The sequence below is a fragment of the Verticillium nonalfalfae genome (assembly GCF_003724135.2).
Source record: "Verticillium nonalfalfae strain VnAa140/NRRL 66861 chromosome Unknown scaffold_11, whole genome shotgun sequence".
In the NCBI taxonomy this organism is placed as follows: Eukaryota; Fungi; Ascomycota; class Sordariomycetes; order Glomerellales; family Plectosphaerellaceae; genus Verticillium; species Verticillium nonalfalfae.
In genome coordinates this window covers 285,932-301,293 of record NW_021167236.1, presented here as the reverse complement: position 1 = coordinate 301,293, position 15,362 = coordinate 285,932, and the positions used below count along the sequence as shown (strand labels likewise).

Here is a 15,362-nt window from a genome sequence, read left to right as displayed (position 1 = left end):
GTGGGCTGGCATGGGCGCAAAGTATCGCGAGCCGAGCCTGCACTCGCAGCACCGATCCGTGATTCATCGGTCACGCGCGATAGCTAGACTTTGTTCAAAGGTCTAGGTAGTGTACATGTAGCTCCTCGTAGGTAGCTAGGTGGTACGGTACGGTACGGCACTTGATCTGGCCTGGCTGGGCTGGGCTGCTGGTTGGGTCGGACATTTGGAGCTAGGGGGGGCCGAGCTGAGCAACTGGCTGGAACCGGGCCAGGCGACGGGCACGGCCCAGAGCGTGGCCACCAGCAACCACGCGAGCACAGCACAGCACCGTGAAACGACGACGATGGTCCAATACGGCGGTACTGATTTCATCTGATGTGAGAGGTGGTGGTGGTGGTCCGGTTTCGTGAGGCATTCTCAATGGGCGTGGCGTAGGGGTGCCGCATGGGGCATGGGGATACCTCGGAGTGGTCAAGACAAGAGGATCGTTGGAGATGGAGGGATGCCATGGGGTAGACTCGCGTCGGTCATGGATTTCGAGGCTCTGGGATGGTGGAGCTGGAGAAGGATGGCATGTTGGAGCTTGTGGAGGGAGGACGGAGCACCTTAGCTTGCGAGGAGCAGATGGTCAGATGTGAGGGGCCCCTCTCGCCTTCGCTCCTCCCCTCCCCACCCCAGTCCGAGGAAGCAACACCCCAGTCGGCCGGTCCTGGTCGGCCCAGCCCACGGTCGTACCCAAACAGATTGGGGCCCCTCCTTTCGGCCCGTTTACACTCAGGGACTCCTGCTCACTTCCCCAGGCCACCGGGGAAGGTACCACCGCGAGGGACGAGACCGAGAAGGCGCGTCCCTGGTTCCTGCTCGCCCTCAACGCCGATATAAGGACGTTGCACCAGCGCCCTCTCGTCCATTCAGACCTCTCCATCTCACAGCCTTCTCTTCAACCTTAATCTCAACCCCCCCTTTCCCCCCTCCTTCTTCCCCTTCTCTGCCCCTCAACATCTGGGCTCTTCACTGCAGCCACCTAAACACCAGACATCGTCGACCTCATCACGCCGCCTCACCAGCAGCAGCAGAACAACATGTCGTCCCACGGCGAGAAGGATGGCGCGGCCGCCACTGAGCACCGCCCCTCCGTCACCCTCCACACCACCGACGATGTCGAGCGCATTGAGGCTCCTGTCACCTGGAAGGCCTACCTCATGTGTGCCTTCGCCGCCTTCGGTGGTATCTTCTTCGGTTACGACTCCGGTTACATCAACGGTGTCCTCGGCTCCCAGATCTTCATCGATAACGTCGAGCACCCCGGTGCCGCGTCTCTGTCCTCCTCCAACACCTCGCTCGTCGTCTCCATCCTGTCCGCCGGTACCTTCTTCGGTGCCGTCATTGCCGGTGATGTCGCCGACTGGATCGGCCGCAAGTGGACCGTCATTCTCGGCTGCTTCATCTACATGCTCGGTGTCGTGATCCAGATGATTACTGGTCACGGTGATGCCCTCGCTGCCATTGTCACCGGCCGTCTCGTCGCTGGTCTCGGTGTCGGCTTCGAGTCTGCCATTGTCATTCTCTACATGTCCGAAATCGTAAGCCATCTCTGCCCCTTCTCCTCGTGGTCCACACGCTAACATCATCTTCAGTGCCCCCGCAAGGTCCGCGGCGCCCTCGTTGCCGGTTACCAATTCTGCATCACCATCGGTATCATGCTGGCCTCGATCGTCGTCTATGCCACCAAGGAGCGCAACGACACTGGTGCCTACCGCATCCCCATCGCCATCCAGTTCCCCTGGGCCGTGATCCTCGGTGGTGGTCTCATGCTCCTCCCCGACTCGCCCCGTTACTTCGTCAAGAAGGGCAACCTGGCCGCTGCCACCGACTCTCTGTCCCGCGTTCGTGGCCAGCCCGCCGAGAGCGACTACATCCAGATGGAGCTCGCTGAGATCGTCGCCAACGAGGAGTACGAGCGTGCCCTCATCCCCTCCACCACCTGGTTCGGCAGCTGGGCCAACTGCTTCCGCGGCTCCGTCTTCAAGTCCAACTCCAACCTGCGCAAGACCATCCTCGGTACTTCTCTGCAGATGATGCAGCAGTGGACCGGTGTCAACTTCATCTTCTACTACTCCACCCCCTTCCTCCGCTCCACTGGCGCCGTCAAGGACGAGTTCCTCATGTCGCTCGTCTTCACCCTTGTCAACGTCCTGTCCACTCCTCTGTCCTTCTGGACCGTCGAGCGCTTCGGCCGCCGCTTCATCCTCATTGTCGGTGCCTTCGGCATGCTTGTCAGCCAGTACATCGTTGCCATCATTGGTGTCACGATCGGCTTCAACCACACCCACCCTGACCCCAACGACGCCGAGAAGAGCATCGCCGACAACATCCCCGCTGTCAACTCCCAGATCGCCTTCATTGCCATCTCCATCTTCTTCTTCGCCTCCACCTGGGGCCCCGGTGCCTGGATTCTCATCGGCGAGATCTTCCCCCTGCCCATCCGCTCTCGTGGTGTTGCTCTGTCCACCGCTTCCAACTGGCTGTGGAACACTGTCATCGCTGTCATCACCCCCTACATGGTCGGCGAGGACTACGGTAACATGAAGTCCTCCGTCTTCTTCGTCTGGGGTTCTCTCTGCACCGCTGCCTTCATCTACTCGTACTTCTTCGTCCCCGAGACCAAGGGTCTGTCTCTCGAGCAGGTCGACCGCATGATGGAGGAGACGACTCCCCGCACTTCTGCCAAGTGGACCCCCCACCAGACCTTCGCTGGCGCCCGCTCCCACGGCGGTGTCCTTGACAAGAGCGAGGCCGTGTAAGTCGATGATCGACGAGGAGAGATCTATACCCGAAAACCAAGAATGGGGTCGCCTGCCATGGCCCCCTTTCGAGATATATATACTTGGCTGTTGTTGCGGGAGTCGGAGAGGTGGCTCGTTGTAATTAAGTGAAGTCGACGAGAGGATGTGAACCAGGATCTAGTCTTCAAGGTTGAGAAATGACAATCACCTTCCAAAACACTTTTCCCCTTGCAGTGCCGAGTGAGTGACTGGTATGCCATGAGAGTGTGCGTGGGCGAGTCGAACCTTTATATCGGCTTCATCTTGTCGGCTTTGCCTGATTCGGCATCTCCGTGTTCCTTCCTGCGGGGACTTCGCCGTTATTCTAGGCGAGCGGACTGTTCACGTAGGTAGCCCTAGACGGTACGTTATGAATCTTCTTTCCTCTTCGCTGGCAGAGTTTTCCTCGTCTGGCAGCTTTGTAGTTTCATGTTTGTCCATGGCCGTTGATTTTATTCAAGTTGCGTGCGTGCGCTGTGTCGAGTGTACTCAGCAGACAAAAAGATTTGTGCTCCATCCATCATCTCTCTGCTGGGCACGAAACCTGAAAGTCTTCTCGCAACGCATCCGGTCTCAGTTGATGCGAATCGACCATCTTGTGCCATTGACATTACTTCAATGCATTTTAGTTAATATGACCAAGACTTCTCCCATCTATCGCAGCCACTACACGGACGAGAGCCGAGCCGATGAGCACGCGCCTCGGCTGGCCTGTGAGAGGTGGCATCTCGAAGTTGGCCCTCCGATCGCAAGACTGCTAGCATCACAGCTTGGAATAATCCCGTGCCGCCTATATTTTCTACGTCACAGCCGTGCTTTCAATGTTTGGAAAGTCTTGGATATAGAGTGGCCGACCCCACGCATCATCCGCCCTGATGTCCGGGGCCGCTCAACGTGACACGCCGGCCCCACAAACCCCGGTGTCTGCCTCCGCGCCCAAACCGGCACTGATCTCCAATTCATCTTCCGATCACCTTCCTTACAGCGTCCTGTAATAGCTGGCCCCCTATCTGTCACGGCTCATCGAGGAGATCTCAGTGGTTGGCGCGGGTTCTCTCTTATCAGCTTGTGAGACCGTGTTCCCCTCTGATCATGGCTGCATAGCTCACCCCTCAAAGAGTGATTATATATGGCGCCTAAGGAGCTTTCGGGTTCCCGCTGCCCCGGGTTTCAAGGCGATGACAGCACGGCACTTTATCGTGGCGCATGCCTGACGTCTCGTTCATCGAGATGCTGATGATCATTCATTTGGGGTAAAAAGGCCCGACGAAAGCACGCTCGGAATATAGTGCGTGTGGGAGAGTCGGGAGAACAGCCGAGAGGGAAATGGTCTCACATTTCTGGGCGATGGTGAAGACATGCCTATAAAAGTAGTCTGTCTGCGATAAATGGATCGCGACTGTCGTGATCTCCTGGCTCTCATCAGATCAGGACATCCGCTACGAAACATAGGCTGAACCTCGTACTTTCGATTCGATAGACTCTGGAACATTCCCAGCACTCCAAACAAACATGCGATCTACTCTGGGTATGTTTGCCTTGGTCAGCATGGCTCATGGTCACGCTACGTTTCAGCAGTTTTGGATCGACGGCGTTGATCAGGGCAGCACCTGCGCTCGCCTTCCTCCCGGCAATAGTCCGATCGAAGACGTAGCTTCGAACAACCTCCGATGCAATATCGGAGGTGCCAGCGGCGTAGCGGGCATTTGTGAAGTTCCTGGTACGTCAATTCACCCTTGCCATCCTTCGGCTCAGGCTGATGCGCTGACATCCGCATACCAGCGGGCTCCATGATTGAGGTAGAGATGCATGAGCAGCCGGGTGACCGTGACTGCGAGAAGCCTGCCATCGGAGGAAACCACCATGGCCCTGTCATGGTCTACCTTGCGGCCGTCCTAGACGCCACGATTGCCGACGGCTCAGACCCATTCTTCAAGATTGGAGAGTATGGATACACACCCGAGGACCAGGTCTGGGGAACTGACTATCTGAACAACAATTGCGGTCGCTTCGGCGTGATGTAAGATTTTTGCCTACGTTGATATCAAAATTCAGAGGACTGACAGCGGTAGGATACCGGAGAACCTGCCCTCTGGCGATTACTTGGTCCGCGCAGAGGCTGTTGCGCTCCACAGCGCAGGTCAGCTCGGCGCGGCGCAGTTCTACATGACCTGCTACCAGATCAAGGTGACGAACGGGGGCACTGCTTCGATACCGTCAGGTGTATCTTTTCCCGGGGAGTACAAGGCTGTGAGTATCATTCTTCGTGGGCATTGTGCCATACTGGGGCTGACGCTGTACGCTGCAGGACCATCCTGGGATTCACATCAACATCTGGGTGGATGACATTGATGCCTATGTCATCCCCGGGCCTCCAATTGCCGAGATTTAAGGTCCATCGGTGACGGAATTCAGTCTGTACCGCTCTAGATCATTTGAAGAAGGTGCTGTGTACTGGCGTTGCTATCGGCTTCATGTCTCACGAAGTGTAAAATCTGAACAGGCCCTGGTGAGCCAGATCGCACTCGTTCATGCGCGTCATCTTCGTCATCCTCGTAAGGCGACCACAGGCCATTGCACCGCCAGGCTGCCTCCAGCCCTGTGGAATCATTTTGACTGGGCGAGTTCAGGGATGTTTTGGCTGGTGATCGTGTCGAAAGAGGCGCAGTGCAGCTCCTCAACCTATGAGCATCAAGCCTTGGCAGGACAAGGTGCTGCCCCCCTGCGCGCTGCACAGCAGTAGCTCGTCTCACTGCGTGAACATACACGTCTCATAGGCCCTCTGTACTGACCATGCAAGCCGTGGAGGCGCGGCAGACCGGCACCCGTCTCAGCGAAAGGCGTTCAACAAGGCAGACCTTCGGTGTCAACCATGAATACTGGCGGCCGCCCCATTCCGTATGGTGCGACCTGTCGATTTGTTTTGATGATGGTCTGCTGTTGGTGGTTATCTCAACGTAGGACTCTGACTTCAATTGAAACAAGCACCAATATTGTGGTCGTAGGACTGTTGACAATCCGACTGATTCGCTGCCATGGACCCCCTCTCGATTGCTGCCTCGACGGTGCCCTTGCTGGAGGCTGCTGGCTTTGTAAGTCCACATCTTCAGATGCTCGGCTGAGTCGATTGAGATGTCGGCGCAAGGGGCATGAGACACTGTGAGCGCCCGGCGCTAAAGGGTTGACAAACAGATCACCAAGTCTCTCTATAAGCTCGCCAAGTCCTACCGAACGGTGGAAGTCCGTATCGTAGGACTCTGCGAGGAGCTCACCAATCTTACAAACTTCCTGAATACGGTGGACAAGACTTTGAGGAGATATGGTACACTGGACTTTGCCCTCGTGGAGAAGGAGCTGTGGCGGGAGATTGACCAGTCGTTGGTCAACTGCGAGCTGTCGCTGAACGACCTGGGAAAACTGGTCGAGAGGATCAAGAGGCACGCCCACGCGAAGGGCTTTGCCTGGAAGACTCGAACGGTAGCGGACCTGGCCGTCTACGATGGCGAGCTGGCTGCGTTCAGAGACAAGATCCACAAGTCCAACTCGGCTCTACAGACCATTCTCAGTACTATCAATGTGTTCGTATGATCCCATCTGCGTCTGTATACTAGGTATCTGTCTGTACGCCTTGCTGACAACAGGTCGCCTCTAGGTCGCTGTCTCTGCGAAGCAACACGTCGCAAGCCAAGATCCTGACCGAGCTGAGTACGCTCAAGCTGTCTATTGAAGCAGCACTCCGAGTGTCTCGTCTGCCAGTCGGCGGATTCTCCCAGCACTTTATCTCTCTCCCCGATGCCCGTCTATGCCAGAATCTGTGGCACCTGGCCGAGGCGGCAAAGCAGTTTCACTCTGCCGCTTCTTCGACTGCTAGTACCGTCAGGGCAGATGACAGCAATGCTTCCGTCCGCCAGCTCTCCAGGACGGGTTCCAGCCTCGCTGGCGACTTCCCTCCCATCAGACGCCAGTGGGTTGAGCAGTGCCTCCGGCAGGGACGTTGCCAGTCTCCTGAGTTCGCTACGCCTGTTCTATCCAAAGCAAGGACGAATCCAGAAGAGATAAGCGACCAGAAGAAATGGACGTCAGACTCGCCGGCCCTGGCGTCAGACTCGGCGCCACAAGTCTGTGAACAACGTCGTTCAGACGAAGAAACGGAAGACGAAGAGGAAGAGGAGGAGGAGGACGATGGCGAGGACTGTTCAGACTTTGACCAGTACTACATCTCTGGCCTTTACGAGCTCGCCAATGAAAGCATCAAAGCACTCGACTTTGCCAACGCAGCACGCCTCCTGAGCCGCTTCCTCTCCAAGGCCACCGCCTCAACCGAGGCGGGCGTCGCGCACAAGCCCACACGCACGACAAAGATCCAGCTCGCCATCTGCCACTTTCTCGAGGGGTCCTGGCAAAAGGCCGCGCCGCTGGTGACGGAGCTCGCCCGCTCCAAAGCCGGCCGGAACATGGTCGTGTGCAACCTCCTGCACGCCCTGGCCATCGCGTACCTCGCCCAGGGCAAGACGGACGAGGCGCTCGCCACCTGCCAGCAGGCCTTCCTCGGCAAGAAGCGGCTGTGGAAGAAGCAGGACAGCGACGAGTACTCGACCGAGTACTACGCCTCGCTCGGCCTCCTCCATGTCGTCTTTGACGCCTCCGACGACCCGATCCGAGCAGAGATATTCAAGCGCCAGCTCCCCGCCGACTTTGACTATCACCACTTCCCCGACCCGCGGCTCTTTGTCGCTCAGCACCAGACCCTTCTCAGGACTTTGTTCCTGCTGCCACCGGGCGAGACTGCCACGCCGCTCGTCTTCGAGGGCAGCCCTGAGCCCGGCAAGCGCGTGAGGGGTTCGAGGCGGGGCGGAAGTTCGCAGGATGTCTCGACCATCGAGACGGAAGCGATTCCCTTTCGCGGCGACGCGGACGACGAACTGTCGCCAATATCACCCCAGGCCGTCAAGAGGGGCATCAACCGCATCTTCGGGCGCATGATCCGGCGCACGTCGAGAGAGGCGCTCGACAGCCCCGGCAGTCCGAAGCCGGACTCATTCCACTCAAACGGTCTCACGCGCCACCGAGTCAAGCCAGCAAACACGTGGACAAACACCAAAAAGCTCCGGACGGTCCTCAAGAAGAGACAGGTCGTCAACCCCCCGCAGTGGCGACGACAGGACAGCGCGGAGGGTGAGTCGAGCGGCGGCGAGTCCACGCCGCTCCAGGACGACGGGGCGTTCACGACGACGGGGCGGTTCTTCTTCGCGGGAGACGAACAACGCGGCGCCCCTGTCTTCCGCGCCGAGCTCGCGGATACGAGTAGACCGCCCGAACTGGGATGCATGGCCACGATCCCTGCCAAGGCCCTCGAGGAACCGAGCTGGCAGGCATATAACCCGTACCGGAAGCTTGATACTGCGCGTTCCATCAGAAAGGCCAAGTCGAAGCCGACACCCGCGGTTCAGCTTCAGCCATCAACAACGTCGGGCTCGGCCCCCATGCAACGCAGCCTGGAGCAGGTGGCATCTGCCTTTGCGTCCATCGCGGCAGCCAAGGACCCAGACCACCGACACGCCATCCGGCTCGAGCTCGAAATTCTCTCACGCGACCTCGCAGCAACGAGCAACGACCGCCAGCTCCTACGCGACATTGACAATGCCATCAAGGCAATCTCGAGCAAAGAAGCCACAAAGGACGCAGACATCGAAGACTCGGGCTACGAATCGGCAGGGAGCTCCTCCCAACAGAAACTAGCAGCGCCAGAGGCGGGCGACATTTATTCTTCCACTCCGGCGAGAGAACAGGGGTTCAAGAAGCGTGATGTACCGCAGCTGCCACAACCGGTTCCCTTGGCAAAGACAGGGCCGCCGCCGTCGCCAGCGCAACCGACGGCGATTACGTGGAGTCCCGGCCTAACGCGTTCGCGAGAACCGCCGCCATCGGCCCGTCCGACGACAGATCTCTGGAACTCTACCTTCATACAACTCAAAGAACCAGAAAGAACGTTCAAAGGACCCATGGAAGAGTATGCAACCAAGAGCACCATCACAAATTTCAAGACACTCGATGAACTTGCGAGATCATACGAGAAACCACGGAGGGCACCAGACATCTATAACCAGGGTGGAAACGGCGCGCAGCAAAGGTCGTGGATGCAATTTTCGGCGCGATATCTGCCTGGAGCGAATAGGGGAGGCCCGAGGACACCAATAGGTGCCCTGTATCCGAACCTCAGGAGACCATGGCCATGACAAGGCTGGTGATGCGGGATAAGGATGTACCTTTTCTTACTAATTTCATCTCGTTGTCATTTTTTTCTCGTGCAGTACACGAAAGTCATGGAACCCTGTCGCCGCGTTGAGTTAGCAACGCCTCAAGAATGAATTGTATTCGTAAACCAATACATTTAATATCAGCTGTATGCCAGATCTGAGTCCCATATCGCCTAGTGATGCAGACCGCCGCTCGTAACCAGAGATCCTCATGCTTGCCCGCCCCATCCGTATATAAACACCGTCTTCATGCAGTCGTGAATAAGAACAAGGAAAGACGACGAAAACAAATCAACCAAATACATCCATCTCTAGCCAGGTTTACGGCTCAGCCTCGTCGTCTTCAGAGTGGTCCTCAGTGCCCAACCAGTCGTCGCTTTCGAGACCGCGATTTCGGATGCCCATAGTGCCAAGCCAGCCGAGGAAGGCGATGCCGCCGAAGACTCCCCAAGCAAGAGCCTCGCCCTTGGGACGAACGTCGATGGCGATCGTGAAGAGGCCACCTGAAACAAAGGGACCAATACTGCGGCCAGCAGCGGACAGAGATTGAGCGATGCCATTGAGAGTGCCGAGAGTGCCGTGTGTCGGTGCACAATTAGTAATCTTGATGTGTTAGCCTCGCGTCTCGTGGCATGAGGGGACAGTGGTATACTGACTAAAAGCATGACGCTCGATAGACCGCCAACAGCGCAGATGTTTTTGAAAACGAGAACGGCAATCAGTTCAGCATAGAGCCATGCTTGACCGGTTCCAATTCCGAAGAGTGGCTTGTCATCCTTGTAGCCAATCCAGGGCATGAGAAGCATGCTGACGGCGAGTCCCAATAGAGCAACGCGGTAGCTCCCCAAATTGCCAAGTTGCGCCTTGAGATGCTGAAAGATGAAGGCCTGGAAGATGATAGTAGCGACACCCGCCGCACTCAGACAGACACCGATGGTGCTGGGCGACAGATCGCGACCGGCGGGGGTATCGGCGTTGGCGAAAATAGGATACAAACCATTGAATGAGATGTTCGAGAGCTGGAAAACAAGATACGTCAGAAGAACAAGGATGGTGTTGCGGCTTAGAATCTGGCGCCATGACGTGTGCTCGTCTCCGTGCTTGGTATCCTCATCCGTGCCATCTAGATCAGAGGAATGATGCAAAAGGCCTTGGCCCTCTCCGGCGTGCCCTTCGTCGTCCTCTTCATCGTCCTCATCGTCGTGCTCCACGACAGCGCGCGATCCTTGGCGAGGCCAACGCGAGCTCCACGAGTTGCGTCGCGGCTCGGCCGAGCCCCATATCTTGGACCAGGCATTCCGTAGCCACTCTGGGATCCAAGCCTCGTGGGCGTCGTCATGGGCGCTCTCCAACGTCTCCTCGAACCAGATGCCAACGACAACGACACTGAACAAAAGAAGACCAGCGCTGATCAGGTTCGGAGCCAGGTAGGGATAGGTTGGCGTGAGCTTGCCGACGAGAAGGCCTCCGAATGCAGGGCCAGTGATGCCTCCGAGCGAATAGATGACGGGGAGCCAGGTAAAGGCCCTGCTCTGATTTGAGCGATCCGTGACCTCGCCCAGCACGGTTGGCACGACGGCAGCATTGCCGTTGAGCATGCCCATGGCCACATGGACGACGATGATCTGCCAGTATGCCTTGCAGAAGCCGAAGGCCACGAAGCAGCCCATCAACATGAAGGTGCCGAGCACCATGGTGGGTTTTCTCCCCACAACGTCCGACAGGTATCCCCACAACAGGTTGGTTGACAGCTGGGCCAGCGCGAACGACGAGGCCAAGATGCCGACGTACAGGCCTGTTTGCGTCTCGGGGATGTCGGGAAATGACTCGACCATCTGAGGCAGATAGGGTGATATCGAGTTGAGGGCGGTTTGCTCTGTCAGCGAAAGCAAGGCGAGGAGGGCAAGTTGCCGAACGGGCAGCGGGGTCTCCTCGTGATCATCTTCGGAAACATCTGAGCTCGCGTCGGAGGGTGCGCCCAGCTGGTGGTGCGATTGTTCCATTGGGGTCTTGGGTGGAGGCGTCGGGAAGGTATGGTATCGATGTGTCGACTGGCGGCGTAATGTCATGGCGCGACGACCGGCCTCGATGTTCCGCAGGGTCGGCATGGGTTCGCCAGCATGAAGCGAACCCGAGGAGAGGGTTCTCGCAGCGGCAACTGCACGAGCGGCATCATTGCGTCCCAGGATATCCGGACGACCCATTGCAAAGCTCCAGCAAATGGTGTATGGTTGTTGAGAGAAGATCGGAAAGAAAGTTCAGCAGAGGGAGGTTGTCGATGTTGCCGACGGGAAGTGAGTTGATCGATTCTTTAGCGGGTGGTGACGTAGGGGGGGGCTAGCACAAGCTAGACAATCGAGATCGGCGTCGAGACGGAATGGTGAGGCGAAAGCCCTGGGATGGGAACGCAGTGTTGGTGGGCACTCAAGCGCGTTGCCACATGATGGTGACAATGGCAGAGTCTGATGGATCAACTTGTCGTCGTTTGTAAAGGTGGAAAGGTGAAAAATCAGAAGGACGAGGAATGAAGGCGAGCGAAATCGCGCGTGCGGGATCTGATCGTGCCTGCCGTACCTTACCTCACTCAGATTGATGGTGGCGTGCGGGCGGGCGGGCAGCAGCGGTCGACCCTCGGTCTTGCCTAGGTCCTTACCCCCAGGCGGCTGCCAGGGACTCAGGTCACTGGACGAGGTGCCCGTATGGCGGATGCAGCAGGTGCGAGCGGGTTCGGACGCGGATGGGTGGCACTGGCAGTGGTCTGGTCAGAAAAGCTCCGGCGACGATGATGTGCAGCGATAAGCAGCAGATAAGAGTGTGGGGAAAGAACGACCGGGGCTGTCTCCAGTGAGACTCGGCGTACCGCCAATGGCTGCTGTGTGCAGCCTCACTTTGCATTCCTGCATTCTGCCAGGTGCGGACCTTGCCTCGCGGGGCCTTGCTGACTTTACCGCCGTTCTTGCTCTTGATCATCACAAGTCCCACAGGCACAGTGAACGGCACATCCCAGGCAGCGTCAAAACCAAGGCACAATCACCATCTCAGGGCCGTTGTCATTGATATTTCGCTCACCGCTATCCGTCGGGACCACCGACACACATACACCTTGCTGGCTTGATCACCAGACGACAATTCCATGGACCCGTGACACAGACACACTGCTCACCAACTGAGCGAGGCTGAGACACGCAAGTCATCTTCTTTTTCTCTGGTTTCAAACACGTCCAGCCAACCAACTAGCCATTTGGTATCAATATATTTATTCTTCTCTTTTTTTTGGAACAAAATCCAACCCGCTACACCAATGCTATTGACCCACCCCTTGCCTCAGTAGTACACACGCAGGAACTCGACCAGCGCCATCATGGCCATGGCCTGGCCGTACGGCATGCTCGTCCTCGGAATGTCCTTGTAGTGCTGCAGGTCGTGGCCCATGCCGGTGCCGAACGACGTGTTGAGCAGCTCGCCCTCGGGGCTGATGTTGTCAATGACAGCGTTGACGGCCTTGATGGCCGTCGCCTCGTACTCCTTTCCGATGTACCTCTTGCGCTGGGCCTTGAGGATGCCGTAGGCGAAGCCGGCCGTCGCGCTGGCCTCGACGTAGGAGCCCTCGTCCTGGGAGACGTCGAGCAGCGTGCGCCAGAGGCCGTCAGCCTCCTGCAGCGGCACGAGCGCCGCGGCCTGCGCCTCGAGCGTGTTGAGGAGGTGGTAGCGCAGCGGGTCGTCCTTGGGCAGGTCGAGGAGCTCGACAAACTCGGGGATGACAATGGTCAGCCACGCGTTGCCGCGCGCCCAGCGGGCACGCGCAAAGTTGTGGCCGCCGTCGGCAAAGGTCCAGCCGTGGAAGAAGAGGCCCGAGGGGGCGTCGAAGAGGTACTGCGTGTGCAGGAGGAACTGCCTCTTGGCCTCAGCCACGTACTCGGGTCGGTTGAGGACGAGACCAATCTTGGCCAGGGGCATGACGGTCATCATGAGCGTGTCATCCCAGAGCTGCTCGTCGTTGATCTCGAGGTAGGTCGTGTGCTGCATGCCGCCGTACTTGGTGCGGCCGAGGTCGTGCATGGCCCACTCGGCCCAGCTGTCGAGCCACGGCACGTACGTCTGGTTGCCCGTCTTCTCGTAGACAAAGGCCAGGGTCAGGAAGACGGCCATGGTGTTGATGTTCTTGCCCTTGTGGCCCTCGTCGAAGCGGTTCTGGAACCAGTCCTCGATGATCTTAAGGAACTCAGCATCGTCGGTCAGCTCATAGTACTTCCAGATGCCGTACAGGCCGACACCGTGCGTCCACTCCCAGTCGTTCCAGCCCTTGGTGTCGATGATGCGGCCGTCGGCCAGGGTCATGAGGAACTCGCCAGTCTCATCCTTGATGTTGACGAGATCGTGGATGAGAGACCGGACCTTGGCGTGGATGTCGGCCGACTTGAGGCCGTGGAGCTCGAGAGGCATGATGGTGGTGAGATTGGGGATTGGCGGTTTGCAGTAGTTGCTTTTTGTTTGTAGCGATTCTTGCTGTACTGCTTTTTCCTCAATGCGTTTCAGCGTTGGGGAGATAAGAATGTTCTCTTTGGTCTAGTATTGTCAACACCAAACAATGAAGGCTGGATGCGTGGCAAATGGCCCCGAAGGCCCTTGCCATCGGTGCAGAAGAACTCACCTCGTAACGACGTTTCTCACAATGACGGCATCAAACACGTTACAACCTTCCGATATGAAGAAAGAAGGGTGGGCAAGAAAAAAAGATTCGGCTTCTCGGCACAAGTTTCGTCGACGTGTCTGGACAGAATCGAGGAGAGCACGCGCCGGCAGGACGGCACCGGCTCGATGCAGCAGGCTCGTCAACCTTTATGAACATGCCCCGACTTTGGCGAGTCTGGGGGTGAGGGGCACGTCGAGACCCCTCCTTCTCGGGGGCATGGGCCATTGGCGTGCGAGTGGGGAGGCCCTCGGACTGATGCAGGCCGAGTGGGCGACGCCTCGCCGCCCCCTGGTGCACCAGTCGCACAAAGGGCTTACGTTCTGGTATTGGCAGTTGGCTAGTGCATTCACGAAGCCACGGGACTCCCGGTCTCTTCTCTGCGTGCTACCGAGCCTTGGGGGGGGCAGGTTAAGACGCACGGCATGACCAGAAGGTCACTGGCTTGATGGCCGTTGCCATTCTTTTCGGCATGAATTGTTATGCACCGGCTATTCTCGCCAATGAGAGAACGGTGCAAAGGCCCCCAAGCAAATGATCCCCCCCCCCCTGAAGCCCCCCCCGAAGCCCCAAGTTTTTACCCCTCGTTTTCTCTCTCCGTGGGGGTCTAATGAAAGCTCGGTGTGGAAAACTCCACGATGTCCACAGCGTTTCCCCTCATCTCCTCACCATCTGGTAAATTGGTCCAGTGAAAAAGCATTTATCTCCCCCCACCGTCTTACCCCATCGGGGAAGGGTTGTGGCTCATGCTCAGCCACATGAGCACCAGCGACGATGAAGATGCCCCGAAGTTCTCTCTTTGTCCCACTCAACAGCACAGGTACATAAGTATGCCTCGTGTGCTGCCCCTTTCTTTCATCGCATTTTGTCAGGACTCGGTCCATGAGTCTCCGGTTGTCGGCAGTTTGCCGGTGAATGCTTCATACGGGATCATGTGGCTTCCGGCGACTTCGGACGCAAGCACACTTTGTGTGGCCTGGAGTGACTTGACAAAAGCGCCCATGATCAGTCTCCTCTGCCAGTCTGGGAAGCAACTCAGCACGGATGATGCGGAAAAGCTGGCTATATACCGCTGTCGGCCGTCTTTCAGACGGAAAGAATTGCGACTGAGGTTGGGTCCGAGTGGCGATTCGGGAACCGAGACGTACTTACAATCGAAGCGATGAATCGATGAGACGAGAAATTTCTCCTCCTCCTCCAGGTTGCAAGACCATCCTGGGTTCGAGGCCACCGACACAGGAGAGTCGCGGCAGTCCTGACTGACAGCATCCAATAACACCCAACACAGCTCCATCAAGGCGTGGAAAGCGGGCATCGTGGAATTACATATTTAGTTACCGCTCACCTCAGCTACGGACCACGTTTCTCGTGATGATGTGAAGGGATGCCCTCCACCACGTCGGAGCAGGGTAGATACTCCGCGATCCGGCCGAAAAGGGATCCAAAGAGCCCCAGTCGGCCGTGGCGCGCGACTGGCTCGGGTAAACGGTCTTTGGTTCTCGTTAGGTCTAGCGTGCCATCGCTGCGCTGAACCGCTCAGCATAACAGCGAGCGGCCATCGGCCCTTGGCCGACACCGATGTGCTTGGAATCTGAAATGGAAAAGAGA

At 57.6% G+C, this 15,362-nt stretch overlaps 5 protein-coding genes across 5 annotated transcripts; 3 read left to right on the top strand and 2 right to left on the bottom strand.

The window, feature by feature from the left end:
- Positions 1-1,064: 1,064 nt before the first annotated feature.
- D7B24_000712 (uncharacterized protein) lies at positions 1,065-2,786 on the top strand (the record flags this gene model as incomplete). Its single annotated transcript, XM_028634964.1, has 2 exons — positions 1,065-1,565; positions 1,620-2,786. 2 exons carry the CDS (start codon positions 1,065-1,067, stop codon positions 2,784-2,786), a joined length of 1,668 nt encoding a protein of 555 aa, XP_028498153.1.
- Positions 2,787-4,319: 1,533 nt separating this feature from the next.
- On the top strand, positions 4,320-5,199 carry D7B24_000711 (uncharacterized protein; the record flags this gene model as incomplete). The annotated part of the gene is made up of 4 exons (XM_028634963.1): positions 4,320-4,527; positions 4,590-4,827; positions 4,880-5,057; positions 5,116-5,199. The coding sequence occupies 4 exons, from the start codon at positions 4,320-4,322 to the stop codon at positions 5,197-5,199; spliced, it is 708 nt and encodes a 235-aa protein (XP_028498152.1).
- A 643-nt stretch (positions 5,200-5,842) lies between these two features.
- D7B24_000710 (uncharacterized protein) lies at positions 5,843-9,043 on the top strand (the record flags this gene model as incomplete). The annotated part of the gene is made up of 3 exons (XM_028634962.1): positions 5,843-5,899; positions 6,000-6,385; positions 6,460-9,043. 3 exons carry the CDS (start codon positions 5,843-5,845, stop codon positions 9,041-9,043), a joined length of 3,027 nt encoding a protein of 1,008 aa, XP_028498151.1.
- Positions 9,044-9,385: 342 nt separating this feature from the next.
- Positions 9,386-11,268, bottom strand: D7B24_000709 (uncharacterized protein; the record flags this gene model as incomplete). The annotated part of the gene is made up of 2 exons (XM_028634961.1): positions 9,386-9,667; positions 9,721-11,268. The coding sequence occupies 2 exons, from the start codon at positions 11,266-11,268 to the stop codon at positions 9,386-9,388; spliced, it is 1,830 nt and encodes a 609-aa protein (XP_028498150.1).
- A 1,120-nt stretch (positions 11,269-12,388) lies between these two features.
- On the bottom strand, positions 12,389-13,507 carry D7B24_000708 (uncharacterized protein; the record flags this gene model as incomplete). The annotated part of the gene is made up of 1 exon (XM_028634960.1): positions 12,389-13,507. One exon carries the CDS (start codon positions 13,505-13,507, stop codon positions 12,389-12,391), a length of 1,119 nt encoding a protein of 372 aa, XP_028498149.1.
- Positions 13,508-15,362: the final 1,855 nt, after the last annotated feature.